Source organism: Lissotriton helveticus, chromosome 7 (genome assembly GCF_964261635.1).
Source record: "Lissotriton helveticus chromosome 7, aLisHel1.1, whole genome shotgun sequence".
NCBI classification, from domain to species: Eukaryota; Metazoa; Chordata; class Amphibia; order Caudata; family Salamandridae; genus Lissotriton; species Lissotriton helveticus.
In genome coordinates this window covers 778,787,437-778,810,414 of record NC_136068.1, presented here as the reverse complement: position 1 = coordinate 778,810,414, position 22,978 = coordinate 778,787,437, and the positions used below count along the sequence as shown (strand labels likewise).

Sequence of the window (22,978 nt, the reverse complement as noted above, 5' to 3'; positions counted from 1 at the left end):
ACTCGTGTTGATGAGTATTCAGTCCATGTACTCTTTATGGCTTTCCTGTTCACCTACAATATCCCAGAGTAGGCTGAACATTGTAGGGGTCTATCTGCTCATACAGATGGGCCTACACATACGATATAGTGCACCCTGCCTTAGGGTTGAAGGCCAGCAATAGGGGTGGCTTGCCTATAGCTGATGCAGTGCAATGGAGGCATGGCACACAGGGTTGTGTGCCATGTCGACTCGTCTGATTTTCCTGCACCAAGACACGCATCCTGCAGTGGCAGAGTGCATAGCCTTGGTGAGGGGGCCCTGGGTTGGCCTAATCAGTGCTGTAGTGCCAGAGGACCCTCTTCAGTACCCATGCCCTATGTACCAGGGGTACCATTTACTAGGAGCTTAAAGGGTTTACTGAAGTTGTGCCAATCGCGGTACAGTTTTGAAGATCTGGCACTGGGAACCTGGTTAGCAGGGACCGAGTGCACTCACAGTTCGAAATCACATCATGCATCATGTAAAAAGCTGAGCTAACCATGCAAAAAGAGGCACTTTTCTACATGACCCCCCAAACGAAAGAGGATGAAACTAACTTTTCCCTAGAGAATTTTCATCGTCTAAGAGAAAGAACCTGGAAAGGCCATCTGCATTGGCATGGCCATCCCAGGTCGGTGTTTCACTGGAAAGCACGTTCCTTATAGGAATATGGTCCACATTAACAGCTTGGGGTTTTGTCCTTTCATTTGCAAAAGCCATCAGCGAGGTCTGTGGCAGGTTTGGGCAAGGAAGTAAGAACAAAACAGGTATGGTATCAGCTTCTTCAGGGACCAAACACAGCAAAGGCTTCCCTCTCTATGGCCCTTTAATGCTGTTCTATAGGGAGAAGGCAGAAAGCGCCTGCTTATGAAAGCAACAGGTTGGTTGTGGCCAACATCATTGGTCTGGGATAGGACTGCTCCTATCCCATGTTCAGAGGCATTTGCCTGCATCATGAACTGCTTGGAGTAATCTGGAGCTTTTAGAATGGGTGCTAACCACATCACTTCTTTCAAACGCCTTTTGACAGCTTACTGTCCAGTTTACCTTTTTGGGCATTTTCTCAGGGGTCAATTCTGTGAGGTGGTCCACAATGGACCCATATCCCTGCACAAACCTCCTGTAGTGAATGCCTTGACTTGGGTCTGGGTGGTTGGAGAATTGTCTGAATTTTGGGCTGTAGTGGAGGAACTTGGCCGCCACCTACAAGATGGCCAACCTTGCCATGCCCATCTGGTTCTTACTTGCCTTGATAGTGAGGCCAGCCCTCTGCAACATCTCTAGAACATTTTGAAGGTGGATCAAGTGATCTTGCCAGGAGGAGCTAAAGACAGCAATACCATCAAGATAGGCTGCACTATAGGCCTCTAATTCAGCAAGGACTTTGTTCACCAACTTCTGAAAGGTGGCAGGGGCATTCTTCAAACCAGAGGGCATCACAGTGAACTGGAAGTGCCCATCTGGAGTGGAAATGTGGATTCCTTTGGTCAGACCTATCTGCCAGTACCCTGATGTGAGATCAAAGGTACTCAGATATGTGGCTGCCCCTAACATGTCAATAGGCTTGTCAGCTCTTGGGATTGGGTGTTCATCTGTTTTCATGACTGCATTGAGGCCCCTATAATCCAAACAAAATCCAATTTCTTTCTTTCCACCCTGGGAATGAGGCTTGGGGACTAGCACTACTTGGCTGGCCCAGGGGCTCTCTGAGGGTTCGATGACACCCAACTCCAGTATCCTGCTTACCTCAGCTTTGATGCTTTCTTTGACATGGTCAGACTGGCTATATATTTTGTTTCTGACAGGTAGGCTGTCAACAGTGTCTACGTCATGTGTACACCACTTAGTCTAACCAGGGGTCTAGGTAAAGAGCTCAGCAAACTGGTTGGAGACGTGCAATCAGTCTGCTGTTAGACAGTGAGCGTGTCTGAAAAGACCATTCCATCAACCAACCCATCTTTAGGGCTGTGAGAAAGGAGATCAGGGAGTGGCTCACTCTCTGCCTCCTGGTCCTCAACTGTGACCATGAGCATGGTCACACCAGACCTGTCATTGTAGGGTTTCATGCGATTTACATGTGTCACTCTCTTAGGGTTGTTACATGTGCCAAGGTCAACTAAGTAGGTGACCTTCCCTTTTCTCTCAAGGAGTGGGTAGGGCCCACTCCGTTTGTCCTGGAGGGCCATAGACCCCACAGGCTCCTTCTGCCCTGGTTGGAATGCTCCAACATGGCAGCCTTTTGGACATACTAAAACTACTGGAGCTCTTGGCTTGCCACAAGGTTTCTGTTTGCTTTTTTCCTGAACGAAGGCGGAGTGCCTAATCCACAATGTCCTTTTTAAAAAAAAAAAAATTTTTATTAACAAGATGAATCAACATCACAAGGAATAGCAGAGTACATTATCCTTCCCTCACCAATTTGTGAAGACCGTGTCTATAGGTACATAAGTTTAAAGCTGGTAACAACAACTTGTCTACATTCGTTCATTCTGAGCCCGTATCATGGGTGGAGTACAAATGCTTCATCTATAATCATTCCAGTCGTTCCAGATACAAATCCATTTCTTTGGACATCCCCTGGCTATGTATACTGTCTTTTCACGAAACATACACCAGTCCATATCCCTCTTCCAGGCTGCTACTGTAGGTGCCTGCGTTGCCCCCATTTCTGTGCAATATTGTGCTTCGCTATCATCAACCCCAACGTGACCCAGGTGATACGTGTGCAATTCAGGTCCGTGGGCTCCCACACATTTAGGAGGCACCTTTCAGCCTCCAAGGTGATGTTATGTGTGAGCACCTAGCTCATTACTTCATGTACCTTTCTCCAATATCTCTGTACTTGCATTCATTCCCATAGTATATGGAGAAAGGTCCCTTCAGTACCACAGGCCCTTCTGCCTGTACCATCCTCAGCTCTCCCCATGCGCACTAGACCCGGCCCTGTGATGTAAATACAGTGTAATATCTTTAGTTGCACCAGCCTCAGTCTGGCTGCTATGGCCACTTCTCGTGGTGAGGTGACAGCTATTGCCCAGTCTTCTTCGTCAAGTATAATGCGTCCCTTTCCCATTTTTCCCGTATCTTGAGGAGGGGTTCACCGGCGTGATTCACTAACTTTTTGTAGGTAAGTGAGATGGCCTTTGTTGGAACATGGCCGTCTAAGATTCGGTCCTCCAGGGGGGAGGAATCATGAGGGTTGACTCCCTTCTGGAGACATGACTGCAGTGCATGTCGCACCTGCATGTATCAAAAGTATTCTGTTGGGGCTAGCTCATACTCCTGTTGCAAGGCAGGAAATGATTTAACTTCACCCTTCACCTAGAGATCGACAATTTTTGAGATACCTATGAGGTCCCATTTGTCGAAGCTTCTAAATGACCCAATATTCCTGAGTAATTCTGAATCCCACAGTGGGGTGGCCAGAGTTACCTTGTGTTCCCATCCCAAGCTTCTAGTAGCTGCTATCCATATTTGCACAGAGTGTTTTGTGGGTCCGGTCAGTTGGCGCATTCCTGCACTGGAGTAGAGCGCCCTGTTATAGTTCCCCCCTGATAGTAACCACCGATCCATCGCGTAGCCCGGATCGTCCACTTGCCTATACATGCCGTGGTTAATGGCTGCCAAGTGCACTGCCCAATAATATTTTTTACGGTCTGGAAGGCCGATACCCCGTCGTACCAGGTAAGATTTAATTTAGACAGTGCTATGCGAGGTTTCCCACTCCAGAGCAAGCCCCGTAATAGGCTTTTGATTTCTTTGAAATAGCTCGCGGGGACGAAATCTAGCGAATTCTGCAAAACGTAGAGAAATCGGGGAAGGGACATCATTTAAAAAAAAGACGCGCTGCCCAACAAAGAGAGCGGAAGTGCCTTCCAGCGCTCCGAATCACTCTTAAGTCGCAGTAGGTGTGGGAGCAATTTTGAGCGTTTCTCAGGTATTTGAAGCCTAGTGTGGTAACCTGTATGGGGCAGTGCTTGGGTAATCCAGTAAATGGTCCACGAAGGACATGTAGTATGGATTTGGCCCAATTAATCGAGTATCCGGAGTACCTGCCAAAAATGGCACAGAGGTCTAATACTGCTGTGAGGGAGGCTTTTGGGCGACGTAGAAATAACAATATGTTGTCTTCATACAACGATATTCGGTCCTTTCACGTGTCCACCCACCTTAGTCCTTTTCTCACGGGATCTCTCAGCACCCAGGATGCCAAGGGCTCCAGGGCCAAAGCAAACAGGAGAGGGGAAAGAGGGCATCCCTGCCGGGTACCTCTACTGAGATTGAAGACCTCTGACTTCTTATTATTTATGGGCTAGGGGTTTCGAGTAAAGGAGTTTTACCCACTGGATGAATAGGGGCCCAAACCCCATTTTCCCTGGGACCGCAAAGAGATATGGCTATTCAAGCATATCGAACGCCATGGTGGCATCTAGTGACATCAGTATCGCTTCTTCCTGAATCGTTGTGGCCCTCCCCATTACCCCGTGTACTCTGCGTAAATTCAAAGCAGTATTTTGCTGGGGCATGAAGCCGGATTGGTCAGGGTGTAACAGGTTGTTTATTACCTTGATCAGATGGGTGGCTAGGAGCTTGGCCAGAATCTTGGGTTCAGCGTTTAACAAGGAGATTGGCCTGTAGGAGACGCAGTCTGTACAGGCCTTGCCTTCTTTATGAATCATTACTAAGGTCGCTAACCTTTGGTCACATGGCAGTTCCCCTCGTTCCTAACTTTCTTCGAACATTTTATGCAAATGAGGGGCAAGAACGTCAGGTCGAAGTTTATAAAGCTCAATCGGCAGACCGTTGGGTCCTGACGCCTTCCCAGAGTTGAGACCCTTGATCGCCTGTGCAATCTCATCCGCTGTTAACGCCCCTTCCAAATATTCTAGGTCTGGGGAGGTAAGTTTTGACAGTGTGATGTCTCGCAGCACATCAAGGGAGTCTTGTAGTGTATAGGATATGTGCAAAGAGTATACCTGCTCAAAATGGAGTGCGAATGTATTTGCTATTTCTTGGGGTTCGGACATTGTACCACCAATATGCTCAATAAGCTCCGGCACCAATCTACAAGCGAGTTTCCGTTTGTCTAACCACGCTATCAATTTCCCGGCTTTGTCCCCTTGATCGTATATTCTACCCAACGTCTCATTACCTAATTCTTTGGCCTTGTTCGTCACTAAGGCTTTGTAGCTGTCCCTCTTCAACTGTAGGATATGCAGAGTATCACGGTTTGGTCCCGCAGCTATTTCCTCCTCCAACCGGAAGATTTCCTCCTCCAATGCCTCCTCCTCCATGACTTTTTCTTTCTTCACACCCGCTATTTGGGAAAGTGCTTGGCCCCGAACCACTGTTTTAAATGCTTCCCATAGTGTCTGGTGGGAGCGCACAGACCCTTCATTTTCCTGAAAGTATTGTTCTATTGAAGTTTGTAATGCTTCCCAAACCACAGGGTTTCTGAGGTGCAAAGGATTTATGCACCACCCTACCCACTCTGTGTTGACCTACTACTAGTTGGGCCCACAATGGAGAATGGTCCAAGATACCCCTTGCCAAGTGTCTGATTTCTTGTATATGTGTCAGTTGGTCTGGGGGGACCAGTAGGTAATCTATTCTGGATTGGCTGTTGTGAGCTCCCGAGTGGAATGTGTATTGGATGGTGTCTGGGTGAAATGATGGCCATGTGCCTTGCAATCCCAGAGCCGTCTGAAGGTCAGGAAGCCAGCTGTTAGAAGGACAGAGGTCTCTTGGAGGATGTCTATCTTGGGTACCGCTGACCACTGCATTGAGATCCCCTCCCACCACCAGGAGCCCTTCTGGAATCGTCAGTAGAATGGAGCCCAGGTCTTTAAATGCGAGTCGCTGAAGAGTTGGCGGTATATATACCGACATGAGAGTCAACACTTTCCCCTCACATTGTCCCTTGATGCCTATGTATCTCCCCCCTGTGTCCACCCAAGTGGATTTCACCATCATAGGAAAGGAATTCTTCAACAGTATACCCGTGGCTCTCGACCCTGAGGTGACACAATGTCCTTTTTTGATTCCTGGAGCGGTCTCCCCCATCCTTCCTTGACAAGACAGAGGGGTACTTTTACAGGGTGTCCAAACAAAAGTTCAAAGGGAGAACACCCAACTACCTTTTGTGGCACCTCTCTGGAAGCAAACTGCAGGCAAGGTAATGGATGTGGTAGAGTTGGCGAGCAGTTTGGCTTAACAGAGAGGTGCCACAATAGGTAGTTGGGTTTTCTCCCTCTGAACTTTTGTTTGGACACCCTGTAAAAGCTAATAGCTTTGCTGAGCCTTCTATAGTAAACTGTTGGGCGCAGTACGGGACTCATGCTAGATACGGTTATCTCCCTCGAACCCAGAGTGCCATTTAAAGATGGTCCCGCACCTGTTTTGTGTGTGACATCCATTTTGATTTTTCCTCCTTCCGCTACAAAGTCCGCTACCTATCGACTGGTGAGTCCAGCATGTTTGAGCTCTCTACATTAAATGCTCGATAGATTACCCTTTAGATCTTGGGAAACTAAATACTTCTTTCCTACCCCTCCACTTTTTCCTCCCCTACCCTATCTTTTCCCCTACCTTTTCCCTCCCCTTTTTTCCCTTTCCCTTCACTTTGAGCCTCTGTCTGTTGGAATTTGAGATAACTGTAGAACTGCTCCTTGATCGATTGAGAAGTCCCTAAGTGTAAAGTGTTTCCTTGTTGTGTGCATTTGTGGGATTCGCTTGGTTGTAAATTTCTTTTATAATTTTTACTATCAGACTCTCCTGTGCAGTTTTTGGACTCGCTGTTGCTCTTAGAATGGTAATGAAATTGTGTATCAGTATGTTGCCTGTGGTTGGTTCTAATAAAAGGATCATTGATTGCCAAATTTGATGTTCACACCTAGATATTGTGTTACTTTTTTAAAATGTAATTAAAAAAGGTGTATTATTTTGGTTTTTGCAGATTGAATGCTGTATTCCCTTCTTCCCCAAAGCCCCACTCTGATTGTCCTGATGAAGGTGTGGCCATAGATCTGGCCCTGCACCGAAACGCGCGTTGGTGTTTTGTTATCTGCCCTGTTTCCAGGCCACCATGTTTTCATCTCTGTGCCGGAAAAAATGTCCCAGGACGAATTTATTGTGCAACATCTGAATCATGATACTTGAGGAGTGTGGAATATACCTGGATTGTGTGATTTTGACTGCTAGTATGAAACGTGTGACTGTCTTGAATGAGTGGTTTGTGAGTGTTAGCGGCTTGGGGTGTATGTAATTTGTTGAATTTTAGTACCGCATGATCTTTGTGTTGGTACCCTGTTCTTTATGAATTGATATTTCTCTATGTAAGAAAATGAATACAAATCTTGTGTATATTTTTATAAAACCTGGTGTGACTCTGATTATGTGAGGTATTCTTTCTGGTGACAGCAAGTTCATTACTGCCTCTTCCTCTTCCTCGATGATTGGACTCTAACTGAGCCACTTGACTGTGTTTAGAGGGCAGACACATCTCTGTGTTTTGAAGACGAGGTGAATCATGTCAACACAGGCTGTGCCGGTCTTCCCTTAGTGGTGGTCTTTAACCCAGGGTGTGCCTGGGACTAGTACCACTAGTCCAAAGGGAATTGGTCAAGGCTGGCAGGGCTCCAGGGTTCTTGGTCTCAGGTAGGGACAGCAGGCCACAGTTGGCGAGTCCTTTCGCATTTAGGGTTTGGTGCCGATTTCCTCTGCAGCAGGGTGCAGTTCCTGGATCAGCAGCATGTCTCCTTTCTCTGTCTTCCTTAGGTCCAGAGAATCTGAAGTCAAGGTCTACTTCAATACTGAATTTAGGGGCATTACAAGGGAGGGAATATAGTAGCTAAAGGCTACTTACCTTTATGTTGTGTACCCCCTCTAGTGGCCTCTTCCTGTGGGATGTATAAACATATAACTACCCAATCCACTGAAGAGTGTGTGCTGATGCACTTAAGGCAAATCAAAACAAGAGGGGGTGAAGAAGCATGAGAGGTGCCAACGCTGCACCCCTTGTTCAACAATCGGGTGGTAGCATCTGAAAATGTTGCACAATCTGAGGCCTCTGATGTTAACAGTGGGTGAAAGCTAGTGGTCTCTGTACAAGTATCTTGTTTCTAGTCACTCTCAGGAGTTTCGAACAGTTTGCTTGTATTGTCCATCGGTAGGCAGTCATTTAGTGTGGTGTCCCAGGCTGGAGCAAACCTGGGGCCCCTAAAACATCGTTTTGTCTCCTGCTGCAGCAATGTGGCTCCTTCACACTCCGCTCATTTAACCAGTTTGCTACACCACCCCAAGAGTCCATCCCATGCGCAAACTTCTAGGTGATGGCCATCACCAAGTCTGTAAATCTCGATGTAATGTTACCCCCTAAGCTCGGGTTCTCGGTAAGTTGCCCGGGAGGAAAAAAGCTGGGGATTTTAGAATGCTATGGCCATTGGCTCTGGAAATGAGTAATGGCCTCCCAATAGAAGAGATGTGCGGGGCAATCCCAGACCATATGAAAGAAATCAGCTTCTTCGTAGTTGAATCGCGGACAGGTAGCGTGCACTGAAAACCATTTTGTCTCTACACACTACCACTATTTCCCCACCCTTCCAATCAGTTCTGTTGCTAAACTGAATACAGCACTGTGAGATAGCTAAAACAATATCAGGGAAAGAGCACTCAGAAAGCCATGTCTCCATCACAAACGAATGGTCAAGCTTATTCTCTGCAAGTAGACAGTGTATGTCGAACACGTGTTTTGGAAGCGATCTACAATTCAGCAGACCTGCAGAGACAGTGCGGGCTTGACCCAATAGTGACTGATCATCTCTTTGCAGTGACAGCAGGATTGCGTCCGACTGGGGAAACTACCCAAATTAGGAAGGTCAAAACCACATGTAGCACATTTAAAATGGTGTGGGCAGTAGGCCTCATTAGTACCACAGGAATAAGTCTCAGAAGATGCCCATCTAGGGTACCCACATGCAGGCCTGGTTAGGGCTGTGTGAGGAGACCCAAGGCCTCTGCAATACCTGCGGCTCCCCATCAACACCATACTGTGCACTGGCGGTTGGCGGCACCTTTCCTTTGCTCCCTAACCGGACAATAGCAGCATTTTTTACTGATGCAGCCAGGTGGGAGCAAACTTTTTGTTTGACTTGTCAGCCTTCCCCCAAACTTTTTGCCTTCTCCCCTTCTGTTTGCTGAATTCTTTTTTACTGGCCTTAGGACCCTGTGCACTTTTCAACTGCTAACCATTGCTAAAACTTGGTAATATTAGTTTACACCTGATTGTAACAGTTAATTTACTTATAAATCCCTAGTAAAGTGGTATACTATATATCAAGGGCTGGTAAATTAAATGGTACCAGTGGGCCTGTAGCAAGTTTTTCCAATTAAGTAGAACCTTAAAACATGTCCCAGGCCTGCAATTACTGCCTGAATGCCATCTTAAACTGCCAAATCGACTTGGCTGGCCTTCTGATCAGAGCTTCAGGGACAGTATTGGCTCCAACCATCTTGAAACCCTACCTAGACCCAGCCTGAGTGAGTCCTGACCATCCAAGTGGTGCCCCTCTAGTCCTGGATTTTTGGAAGTGGTGCTAAATGGGCCCAGATATCCAAATTCCAAAACTGGAATTTATAAAACTTTGGGCTAAAACCATGGATGTACAACATATTCTACTAAAAACTGCTCTGAGAACCAAGAGAAGACTGGAACCTACCTGTTCATCTATTAGCCCAAGGTGCATCGCCGGTAGGCCTGACTTCACTGCAGCTCCTGATACATTCGTCTCAGCTACAGCAGATCCTGTTCAGTGGCTCCTTGTAGATGATGTATTCCACCTCATGGAGCCCTCTTTGGCTACAGCCTGCAGCTTCATCTCGCTGGAAATCTTCGACTCCCAAAAAGAGACTAAGTCCGAACACAGAAATCTTCACAGGGACTTCGTCCAGCAGCTCTGCAATGACGATACCTCCACAGGCACCACTGCCTTCCTTGCCCCAATCAACTTTAACTTCTCAGACATTTTTCTTCACAAATTCTTCTAAGTACGAAGGTAAGCGAAGACCAGGTCCAATCCACCATGTGTATCTGAACCGCTTTCCATGGTGGTCAGCCATAACTTCGACTTTGCCCTGGCCTCAGGATACAGATGTCCGCAGTTGGAGGTTTTAATCTTTTAGGTGCTGTTTTTCACTTTAAACTTACAAAACTCCACTTCTACTAATTGGATTGATTTTTATTGCTATGGTGTCAGATAATGTATTCAAATGTACTCTACTGTTTTAAATTAGAGTGGGGTTTTTCTTTTGTTGTGTTTTCTTTTCATTACTGTTTGAGTGCTGCATAAATACTTTACACGTTGCCTTATGTTAAGCAAGCTCTTTATGACATCAAACTGACAATGAATGTGGCTGTTGCTTGAGAAGGGCTCACACCCCACTCAACCAACAATCCAATTTCTCACACTTCTGTTCCCTGCCTGGAAGAGTGCGGGCAGCTTATCTACCCGGGGGATGTGGTCCCTGGGGCCTCATTGCAGTTTAGGGAGGGGGGGCATGCACCCTCTTACCCTATTTTAAAGAATCAGCCCTCTGGGACACCCCACCAGGCCCTGTGGAGGGCAGGTTACCCTGACCCTCCCTGCTTATATCTTTTTTTTACAGGACAGTCCTAAAATGGCTGCTGCTACATCATTGTTGATGTGGTGGCAGGCTATCTAAACTTTTTTCAAGATCTGCCAGCACAGCCAGATCCCCTGCAGTGTGAAATATACAATGTTTTTTAGCCCTAATATCTCAAAAACTACTGAATGGATTTACACCAAATTACAAAAAGCACGCTGTCTGAACCAAGATCTAGCTTTCAGCCAAATTCGGTGTAATTCCGATCTGCAGTTTTTGTGGTATCACTGTTCAATTTTCCCATGGAGGAAAGGGGAAAACACGTTTGTGCCCCCCAATTTGCTCTGGCCATTTGAAAAATCACCCTTAAACTTTTAAGGATGCAGTTGAGATTGATGATACTTTCTTTTGCAAAGTTTTGAGAAGATTTGTCAAACAGTCCTATAGTTATAAGCAAACCAAAAAGTGTTTTTGCAAGGGAAATGCAGATTTGTGGGGACAGTGTAGCCATAGTTACATTTATCAATGTGCCATACACACTTTGCAATCACTACATTTGGATTAGGAATACTGTGCACTCTGCATATTTGAAAACCTTTGATATGCTTTCCTTAATATGTTCAGCAGCTTTTCCTACACACAGTGCCTGATTCATAAAGCTAATTAACACTTTTGAGCAAGTTCACTACTTTTCCGTATTCACAAACTGCACTTTTGTTGTAACTTACACTTTTGTAGTAAATTATACTTTTACACTTACAGTTTGGTAAGGAGTACAGCCTAACAATGTCATCCTTTCGCATTGAAAAGCCGCAAATGAATTCTGCTGGCAAGAAAGTCGTGAAATGAAAATATGGTCAAAACGCATTTTAAAAAAGATACGTTTTATTTTAAATAGATTTTTCAATTTGAAATGCTTAGCCATCGATAAATGTTCGCTTGTTCTTGAAAAATGAGTAATCTTGGAAGAGGGAGCAGGAGAAAGGCCACGAGTAGGCATGTGGCACGCTTCCATGTACATTTTCCTCACAGAAGAGAAAGACCCTGAACCACCATACGTGGGAAAGGCAGTTATGAGCAGAAGGCGTCTTGAGACACTGTAAGATGGGAAAAATATGTTATTTGAGACATTTAAAAAAAAATAGAGTTATGGGTGTTTTGTAAACATAAAATCACTTAATGAAAACTAAGTTCACGATTAGCAAACCAATGTGTGATTTTATTTCATGACTGTTAATATTGTGCTTAAATAGAGGATAGAGTGCATTAATGTGCTTTACAATAATGGATGTTATACTACTGTCTTCTCCCAGAGTCCGTGAACATGTGTTCAACCTGAAGGAAAAAGTCCGGCCACTTTTGCTATAATCAAAACCTGAGTCCTTGGACTGCACATATCACTTACATGGTGACCATCAGCGCTCTTTAAATATGCAGGAACTGTCTTTACAACCACCAGTGAGACCTTACAACAGGTGACGGCTCCGAAGTGCACTATGTACAGCTCCATTTTAGAAGTATGTACTCCCGGGCCAGCTCGGTGGTTGCTTTGGAACATCAGCTCTGACCTTCCAGGAAATGTAAATAGAGGTGCCAAGCTAACATAAACTCGAGGAAAAATAAAAAACACATCACAACCCACATTTTATTCGACTTCAATGTCAATGTCAAAGCACAGTTTACTATGTCATAACCCTGTTTCTTATTTGCCAAGCATTCGTTTTCAAATTATATATGACTAGCAGCCCGTCCCGACGTTGTCCGGGTATGAAATAGAATGTGTGTAATGTGTGTTTTTGGCATGGGCAATTTATTTTAAAATCTCGAGGTAAAGACAAAATTTTTTGTTTCATTAGAATAGGGACGGAGAAGGCCCAGCTGCAGCCCTGGTTGATGTTAGCAGGCGCGTGTAATTGGTGTAGTGATCCGCCGCCTGAGCCCGGCTACAGCCCTGGTTGATGTTAGCAGGCGCGTGTAATGTCGTTGAATGAGAGAGTTATCAGCCCTGGGTAAATCCGTTTAATGAGAGAGTTGAGTGAGAGCGAGTAGGAGAGGTTGCAGTAATTCTCCCCGCAGACATGCTCATTTGCGTGTTCTCCCGCTTGAGGCCAAGATGCAGGCCTGTTTGATGTTAGCAGGCGCGTGTTCCGCCGCTTGAGGCCCAGCGGCAGCCCTGGTTGATGTTATCAGGCGTGTGTAATTAGTGTACTGATCCGCCGCCTGAGCCCGGCTAGAGCCCTGGTTGATGGTAGCAGGCGTGTGTAATTTCGTTGAATGAGAGAGTTCAGTAACAGCGCGCAGGAGAGGCTGCAGTAACGTTACTTACCAGGCCTCCAGGTGAACGCGTTTGTCATGCCCCCAGCACACGGCCACAGCAGACGATCTTCTGATTAATGTACAACCCACATGGCATGAAGAGCGGAACGTAGCACACGCCCCCAGCGTGCCCCTTGATGCAGCGCAATTGCGTTCACATGGCATGAAGGCCGGACACACGCCCCCAGCGTTTCTCAGGCCCCCAGCATGCCCCTTGATGCTGCGCAGCAACGTAATTGGCGATTGTATGTACGACTCACATGGCATGAAGGACGGACACACGCTCCCAGCGTTTGTCACACCCCCAGCGTTTGTCACGCCCCAGCACACGCCCACAGCCCACGATGTGATGGCCGTACCACACGCCCCCAGCGTTAGTCACGCCCCCAGCCCACACTCACAGCACACGCAGACATGCCCACAAGGGACTACTTTGCTGGCACGGTTCTTTTACCTTTTAAATGTATAGAGGAGTTGGCCTAATGGGTAAGGCGCTCGACCTCGGACCTGGGGATCTGGGTTCGAGTCTTGGTAACAACACCAAACATCCTGTGATTCTGGGTAAATCACTTAATCTCCCCGTGCTTAACAAAAATGAATATGTGTCCTCATGTAACGTAACTGGTGCTATGCAAAGCGCTCTGATACCTGATTCAGTTCGGGTCAATTTTGCGCTATATAAAACTCTGCAAAAGAAAAAAAATATATATGGTGGCTGTCTGCATAGCCTATGTCCTTCTGCTGCAACTGCCCTTTCCAACACTGTATTGGGTGTTGTGATTGGTGCTGTGGTTACAGAGATTACCCGCCTCAAAGGTTTGGGCTCTCTCTTTATAATATTAGTATGGATATGGATGTAGAAGCCCTCAGAACGTGCTTTATTGCTCCTTTTCGTCTGATAGATAAGGAATATACCAGGGGTAAGGTTAGAATTGTAACCGTGGAATTAGAGGTAATTTAGGTATAAATGTGCAAATCAGATTTAAAATGAGTTGCACAATTAACATCAAATGCACAGGTATCAAATTAGGAAGCAGACAGTTCGGATGCTCTATAAAGGTGTGAATGAGCTGCGATAAAACTGCATATTTAAATACTGTGGGGCTTATTAATGGGATTCTGGTTTAAGGTAGCCAACAAGGCACCGTGCTTGCTGGGCTGCCCTACACCAAAGTGAAAGGGCAGGACTGCACCGTGTTTAACTAATATGGTTAAATTCTTTCCTTTCTCCCTGCGCTGGCATAGTTTCTGCCAATGTAGGCAACATTGCACCATGGTGTAAGAGTGCCTCTGTTGCATATAGAATTGTTTTTGTGCAGGAAGGGGCACCTTCCTGTGCAAAAGCAATCCAATCCTAAAATGGGTTTTCCTCTTTCCATGTGTGCTGCAGATTGCACTACACATGGAAAGAGGAAAAAACGAGAAGAAATAAACATATTTCTCCTCGTTATGCCTCACCTCACCTCACCTCGGGAGACATATGGATTTGGCGCTTCCACAGGTTTACATCACTTTGTATACCAGGGGCAGAGTCAAATTCCATGAGTGTTGCGTCGGAAAACCCACCACAACGCCCATGGAACGCCTCCAAGGTGCAGAATAAGGTGTCACATCGTGAATATTTTATTTATTTATTTATTTATTTATTATATTTCTAAAGCGCACTGTCACCTAGCAGGCATCCTGGTGCTGGCAATTCAGAGAAACAACAAAAGTATTGGGTCCCACTGCAGACAACCATAAGTCTTCGGAAACAACAATGTTTTTAATCTCCTTCTGAAAGGAAGGAGGTCACTGACTTGTCTAAGCTCCAGAGGCAATGCGTTCCAGAGTTTAGCAGCTGTAACCTCAAAGGATCTGCCGCCTGATCTGACTTTCCTGAATCTAGGTATCTTTACCAACTTCGCCCATGACGAGCGCAGAGTTCTCGTAGGGACATACCATTCAAATTGTCTTTGAAAGGAGACAGGCCCCAGCCCATGCAGGGCTTTAAACATGAAACAAAGAGACTTGAACTGAACTCTCTGTCTCAGCCGGAGCCAATGCAACTCAGCTAAGGCCAAAGAAGAAAAGGACCTTCTGGACCAACCTAGCGCTTATTTGGCTGCCGGTGACCGAATCCTCTGCAGCCTTTCAAGAAGAAATTTCAGAGACTCGAGAAGCAGGGCATTGCAATAATCTATCCAGCTAAGAATAGTGCTACATGCTATTAGCGCGCACGCCGGGGGGGGGGGGGGGGGGGTCAGCAAAGTGAAAATCTTCAGCAAGGATCTGATAATGGCCAAACAACAGCTCACTGTTTTCGCCACCTGCGCCTCCCTAGTAAGTTTACTATCGAATATAACGCCCAGATTACCAACTGTCTTTGCAGGCTGAATAACGGTCGAAGTGTCGATGGGCCAGAAATTACTAGGCAACCCGGAGGGAACCCTTTCCATAGCACAGTAGAGCACCTCCGTCTTGCCAGCATTAAATTGCAGCGAGTTTTCCTTCAGCCAGAGCGATGTGTCCCGCAGGCAGCTATGAAACACTTCTACTGAAGTTGACTGATCTCCCTCAAGGGAGAGGATCAGCTGCGTGTCATCAGCATAATTTACGATGTTAATATTGTGTTGTTTGATGACCGCAATCAGGGGTTTCATATAGATGTTAAATAAGATGGGGCTGATGGCCGAGCCCTGCGGCACGCCATTCGAGATCTTAGTAAAAGCAGATTGGTAGGGGGAGAGGGACACTGCTTGCTGTCTGTCCAGTAGAAAATACTGGAACCACCTCAGAGCACAGCCCGTCACCCCCACCTCTCTCAACCTTCTCAGCAGGATTCCATGGTTGACTGTATCGAAGGCAGCAGACAGGTCACGCAGAATAAGTACTGCTGCCTGACCTCTGTATGCCCGCCTCCGAAGTTCATCCATCAGGGTCACCAAGGGCGTCTCGGTGCCATGGGACGGCCGAAACCCAAACTGAACCTCCTCCAGTAAATTATGTTGTTCCAAATGTTTGGAAAGGGTGCTACTCACCACTCATTCCACAATTTTAGCAGGAAAAGGCAAGAGAGAGATGGGCCTATAGTTTTTAGGGCACTCCGGGTCAAGGGAAGGCTTACTCATGATATATGAGGCCCCTCAAAGCCACTGAGGGTGGCCTTGCATGGCTTCATAAATCGAAATGAGAGCCTTGCGACACTCATGTATCACTTTACGTGGTGCAAAAGTGGCGCAGGGCTCCTGTAAATAAGCCCCTATGTGACCCTCCTGTGAGTACCAAAGCCTGCATGTTACAGGAGAGCTACCCTTTTGCCCCTTCATTCTGGGAAATATTTTACACCACTTAGTCCAAAGTAACTGCCCATGAGGCAGGATAGACTCCTATTATAGGTTGTGTTATTCCAGTGCCTTGTTTTTAAACCCAAGTCAGTACCTTTAATTATTTTTAAAAGAAAGTGGCATGGGCATTTGCTAATTCTACTATTTTGCATGTTTAAAGAAAGGTATCAGGGGTTAAGCAGAACCGATAATATTAAAAGAGCTAACGGGAAGTAAGTATTGTGGAATTAATGGTTCTGACATCTATAAATAGAGATAACAGAAACGGTCTTTATGCAAGGGAAATGAACAAAATGTGCTCAAAACTCCTCTGTGAAACATGGAAGAATAGAGGGGAGTGGGGGGCAGTGTTAGGAAATACGTGTGTTAGTTAAATGGGGCGATAAGTGAAAAGATGTGCATTACCCAAAGTTATACCAGGATTTTTATTTTTTATGTGTCTATGGGCCAGATGCATCAAGCTCAAATCCGCTCGCAAAGGGCCAGATTCTGAGAATCTGGCCCGTTGCGAGCGGTATTTTTGCATTTGGGATGCATCATCCCAAATGCAAAAATCGCAAATAGAGAATTCGCTAAATTGCGATTGTTTGCATTTAAGGAATCTCAAATTGAGATTCCTTAAATGCAATGCATGAAAGTTTCAAAAATAGCGAATTCGCTAATAGGGCACGCAAATTACCACGAAGTACAACTTCATGGTAATTTGCAAAAACTTTGAAAAATGCATTTTTGTGCATATTTCAAAGTTTCATTATGCGCACACACATGCCCTAAGGGCATGTGTGTGCGCAACATATGTGCACAGATCAAAATCAGGGGGGCAACAGGGTGTCCTTTGGACACCCCTGCACCCTTGAACTCGCAATCTCAATTTGCGAATCGCTAATTGCGATTCGCAAATTGAGATTGTCTTCCCATTCATTCCTATGGGCCTCTGGGCCCATAGGAATGAATGGGGAGGTATTCATTAATTGCGACTCGCAATTTGCGAGTCGCAATTAAGGAATTCTAAGGAATCGCTATTTGTGTAGTGATTTCTTGATGCATTCCATTTTGCTATTCCTTATTAGCGATTCCTTATTTTTCGCTAATAAGGAATCGCAAAATGGATGCTTGATGCATCTGGCCCTATGTGCTGTCTATTATAGCAGTTTCAGAAAGCTGTAAAAGTGAACTGTCAAGACATAAAGGTTAGCCAGGCAATTTACTTGGGTGGCCTAAACTGACAGATAGATCTTAAGACAATAAACGATTGATCGTCATAATAGTTAAAGAGGAAATAGAGTAAAATTGCAACAGGTAGAGTGTAGACCTATTGTGGATCAGAAATGAATATCATCACCATAGAATACAAAGTGTCTGCAGCATATTGGTTTTATAAAATAGAAAAATATGTTCACAACAGAGCTCATATATTTATAGAGCACAGTGTGAATAGGAAGGGCACTCTGAAAGTAAAGAAGATATGAGTAGGGGAATAAAATATGAGGTGAGGGAAAGATATATAGTTGATTAGAGGAGCATTAACATAAAAAGCATAATTGATCATGGAGAAAATGAGCAGGAAGGTTACAGATACGTTGAATTATGACGGCAGGAAAACGAGAGCTGGGAATAGCCAAATAAGGGAAAAGACATACAGTAAAAGTAGTTATAAGGAGGAGTTAGGAGAAGCACTGTAGACCCTTCTCATGCAGCAACACAGGATGATCAAATAAAGAAGACAGGTGAGGAACAGAAACAGATTAGGGAGTAAATGTCATCATGTTAAGCGGTAAGGCAACAGTTACGATAAAATTGATAACACCACAATTTTGCATACAAGCGTGGCTATAAAAGAGCAACACGTTAATATAAACTAAAGAGCGGATGTTAATAAAGGGAAAATGAACGGAAATAACCAATTTGGTTGTAGGAGAAGGGGGCTGGAGGTTGCAGATTAATTGGACTGTGAGACACAACAACGTAAAACACCGATAAGGTGAAAAACATCTGAAAGATACTATAGGTATAGACAAAGGCTGGCAAGCATTGACTAAACATGTAAACTATGTTGTGACCTGTAAGGAGATATCTGCTGTGCTGGGGTTAGAGGATACAGACGAGAAGAATGTAGCTCTGTAGGTTAGTAGGCAAGGCAACTCGGAGGGCAAGAACATACATACTGCGCGAGAGAGAAAACTGACAAAATGAGAGGTTAGTTTAGGGAGGGAAAGCCCACCAAGAGTGGGAAAACAGAGTACAGAAGGTACACTGAGAGGGAGCATATGAGTACGGGAAATGGAGTGTCATCTGTAGGTGTTTCTGAAAGAGGATGCTCTTAAGAAGGGATTTTAGACAAGGGGGTTTCGATACTCTGGGAGAGTTACCAGGGAGAGATCACTTTTTTGTAGAATTACCTACCCCAAACTATGTTAAAATATTAAAGATAGCTATGTACGTGGGAGGCGTGGCCACATAAGATGGCCGACAGGATGCGTCCTTGAGGAGCTCCTCATGGGCCCCGTTAATATTCTGCATAATCCTGTCCAATCTTAGTTGATTTTTACTGTCCTCTGGTGGGAATCGACTGGGGAGTCCTTCTCTTACCCCCCAAACCACAATCAACTGGATTTCAGCAATGGTAGCCGACTGTGGCATGGCCTGCAGCTACATGGGCCCTACCTGACTAGAGAGCGCTGTGGGATCTGCTTGGTGTTTTCTGTGCCAGGCCTGTCCCTGAAAGGTGCCCTGCTGGTGCTGCGACCCTGGTGATACAGTGCGTCTGTTTCTGGAGCTGGCAGTGGCACAGGAGGTGTGACTCCGGACCCCTGAGATGTATTGGGTCATCTCTGGAGATGCGGTGAGGGGCCTGGAAGTCACGGCCTAGGGCTAAACTGGTGCTGGGGCTCTGTGGAGCCAGCGTCTCTCTCTCCTCTAGGGGTGATAGGCCTGCATAAGTGGCCAGAGCCACCAGGGATTGTGGCTGCACAGCAGAGCCCCAGACCAACAAGTAGGAGCCAAGAGAATGGAGGCAGCTCCCCGAGGGAGTGAGGAGGGTCCATGATGGCCTAGCTGATTGGCCCGATGGGCCCGAAAGGAGTGGTTGAGGGTGGTGTCGGAGCCCATGCACTGCCGGTGAGTGTGTCTGCATCAGTGGTGCCTCATGAGATATACTGTGTTGCGGTTGGCCACAAGGTATTATAGACCTGTGCCCTACTCTCACCACTGTTGGGGATAAGGTTGGCTCAGGTGCAGTGATTTCATCGGGGATCCTCGGAGGCACTGCGATCCAGGAGGCACTGGGATGTTGTGAGGAACATCCCCCGGAGAGTATAGATCTCTCCCCCCACTGGAAATAGCCCTTGGTGCGGCCTGTTTCTTGCTGCCTCTTGGTGGGTATTCCAAGCAGACATTTGAAGGTGTAAGGTGAGTGCAACTTACCTGGCAGTGACTCAAGTGGGTAGCCTCCTCTGCAAAACAGAGACTCTACTGTCCTGACAGGCTGCTGCTGTGCTGTTATTCCCCCCCCCCCCCTGGGGTTCACCTTGAGGTTGTAACTGACCAAAAGCATCGACTCCCATGAGTAGGGGCAGGCCCCAGTGCCCCTCTCAGGGAACAAGATGGATCCCTATACAACGTCCTAAATGAGCAATCACAGACAGATGTGCCAAGGGGACTCTTGCCGTGATCCTAGACCAAATTACAGGTGGTGGAACCTTTCAGGGCAGAACTTTTCATAGAAATCCAGGGCTCTAGGACGCTGGAGGGGAAGATAGAAACAGTGTCGATAGAGGCCAGTCTACTCCTCGCAGACCTTTGCAAAGCCACTGAGAAAGTGCATGTGGCTAAGCAAACCATTGGTCTTCTCAAGTTGGAAGTTACCTCTCTACAAAAGCAAATGGCTGTGTCCTCTCCAGGACAGGGAAACTGGAGGCCTACGTGGAAGACGCGGAGGGGAGCCCGGTGCAATAATGTTAGACTTCTGGGCTTCCCAGAACATGCAGTAGGTAGATCAGCAAGACCTGTGTACCCATGCATATTTGTAGATAATTAAACAATGGGCAAACAGGAAAACTCTCTCATCTGGCCAGAATCTCCACCACTGGGCCGCAGTCTCCGGCCCAAGTGCAGACATAAAGTTAGTATGAGTAAGTGCATTCAGTAAATACCAAAATGAGTTAGTGCATTCTGTGAATACCAAAATGAGTAAGTGCCTTTTGTGAATACCAAAATGAGTAAGTGCCTTCTGTGAATACCAAAATTCTAGTAAGTTTAGGATTCTGTAGTAAGTTAGTTCTGTGACTCGGGCCCACAATCTTTACTTATGTCCCACGCATTGCCAAATGCTCCTTCAGCATTCCAGTATTTCATCAATTAGATTTTCCAAGATCTTTTGGGCACCTTCCTGGTAGTGTGCTTCAATAACATACTGATTTTTTATGACTGTTTGCAACTACATCAAAACCATGTACGAGAAATATTATCCTGCCTGAGATAACATTCCCTCTAAGCTAACTTGAAAAATGCATTTTAAAAATAACCACAGATCACTTTTTTAGGTTTTCAGATTTCTAGAAAGGGTATTAGTATGGATACCACTAAGGTGAAATCTGTTCTTGACCGGCGAGACCCTCCAACAACAAGGAAACAGAGAAAATCATTGGATTCACCAATTTTTATCACCACTTCATACAAGACTGTCTTCCTAGGTGGGTTCCATAACACAGGTTACCAAGATAAAGCAGTCATTTCAACAAGACCAAGCGTTTCAGTGTCACATCGGTACTAATCCTTTGACACCCTGATGTACCCTTCACTGTAGAAAGGAATGCCTCATAATATGCCATTGGAGCCACACTTTCTCGAAAACCCATCCTCTTTATCCAGTTGCTTCCATTCCAGAACATTAACAAGCACTAAAACAAAACACACCATTTATGATGTGGAGTTACCTGCCATATAGGAAGTGTTTGCCAACTGGCGATACTATCTTGAAGGGCCTTTCATAAAATCACTGTCTCGAATGACAGCAAGAACTTAGTAAATCCAACATCCAAAAAGTGTGCCAAAGATTTTTTGCGGCTATTAAGAGTTGGATAACACCTCTTTGTTAATTGAAGATCCCACAAACCGGCATAATGTAGGATTTTTGTGGCCCATCAAAATGCTGTATATGTTCTAAAGGCGAGTCTTGAGAGACAGGTTAAAAGTTGGAGCCATTAAACTCCAGTTGCTGGGCACCAGGGCAATAGGAGGTGAAAGACTTAATGGGTTGCTATTTTGGGTGGCCAAGCTTTCTCGAGCTATAAAGAGCTTTAGATCTCAGTGTATCATCTGTGCTCAAGCTAAAAGATCTCAAATGAGATCTGCAGGCCTGTTTAAACCTCTCACTACACCACAACAGCCCTCAACCATGATCTCCACAGATTTCATTGTAGAGCTTTCTGATTCATGTTTTTACAGTACTGTGTTCCTGAAAGGAATCTTGTTGCCTGTAGCTTTAACAAGAGGTCAGCTGTATAGCCCTTAAAGTCCACTACTTTGTCTTAGGTGCCAGAGGAGCAGGTCAGGTCCTTCAGGGATCCTCTCAGGTCACAGACTCCAGGTCCAGTCCTCTTCTGTTCTTTTTTCAAATCCAGGTGTGCCCTGAAGTGGGTTCCTGGAGATGTCACATTCTGCCTGGCATGCGTTAGTGGGTTCCAATGCCTCCTGGGCACACCCTAACCAGTGGGGTAAAAATTCTAAGGTCACACTTGACCCGATTTAGGCATGTACAAGATGGCAAACCTAATGCACACCCACACATAACACTAAAATCCAGCTTGAAGCAGCCATGGTACCCTCAATAAACCTAGAGGCAGAAGTCAGATAGAACAAAACTAGGGTTTCCAGCAACCGAATATGGACACAGAAGAAATGTTTTGGAATCCTGTTTGCCTTCTTTTCAAGTGTGCCCTCAATGTTATATGTGAAACGCAAAGGCAGACAGCTGGTGGGACAAAGCAGATCCTTCAGCAACCAGGCAGTGGATACACACAAATCATCTTGGTATCCTTTCTCTGTTTTCAAGTGTGCTTAAAGTGCTATACGTAAACCCAGCAGACCTCTCAGTCAGGCTTTGATACTCAAGCAGGAGTTAACATAGCAATGTCAAAAAGAATGCTCACAGCACCCACCTTGCATATTCGTGGAGGTTCAGAGGAGTCATCTCTGCCCATTGAGGTCAGCCTATTGTATGCTCCCAGGAAGCATTTCACACCATTTTCAAACCAATTCAACTGCTAACCAGTGGCTGGGAGAAGTTTGAGAGCAAATGTAGATTAGCCTCCAAGAACTTCAGGCAGGAAAAAGGCAACTTTCTAAAAGTTACTTTTCCTTACTACCTATTACAAATCCCACTTCACAATTGTATTAGAATTTTAATAACTATTAAAAATGATTTGTTTAATTATTTTTCTAGCTAGCCCCTGTCCAGAGATTTTTAATCTGCACTCTGGTGTTCTACATAGGACAGCTAGGCCTGCCTCAATGAAAAATAGCTTTTGATTGCAAATCACTACAAGGACATGTTAACATTACATATTCTTCATGTACTACTTTTAAGTACTGTGTACACTGCCTTGTTGGTGACAAGGCCTATATTGGGGTAACATCATTATTTAAAAGGGAGATCGTGGCCTCTCCAAAGGGTTTATTTTAGAAGATTAAATTGA

General features: G+C 45.6%; 1 protein-coding gene and 1 long non-coding RNA gene across 5 annotated transcripts in view; one reads left to right on the top strand and one right to left on the bottom strand.

Annotated features, from left to right (window-relative positions):
- LOC144769158 (phosphatidylcholine:ceramide cholinephosphotransferase 2-like) overlaps positions 1-22,978 on the bottom strand; it is a 499,022-nt gene that overhangs the window by 219,515 nt on the left and 256,529 nt on the right. For 3 of the 4 annotated variants that reach the window (XR_013598672.1, XM_078653164.1, XM_078653165.1), the window contains exon 6: positions 11,519-11,738. The exons of the other annotated variant lie outside the window; for it this stretch is intronic. Coding sequence is in view for 2 of the 3 variants with exons in the window: in XM_078653164.1 (XP_078509290.1) it covers positions 11,559-11,738 (180 nt within the window). In the remaining variant the exon portion in view is untranslated. Of the gene's footprint in view, positions 1-11,518; positions 11,739-22,978 lie in introns of those variants that run through there. 4 annotated transcript variants of the gene reach the window in all.
- The window catches only part of LOC144769159 (uncharacterized), a 202,379-nt gene that overhangs the window by 112,924 nt on the left and 66,477 nt on the right, over positions 1-22,978 (top strand). The gene's annotated exons all lie outside the window — the stretch shown is intronic.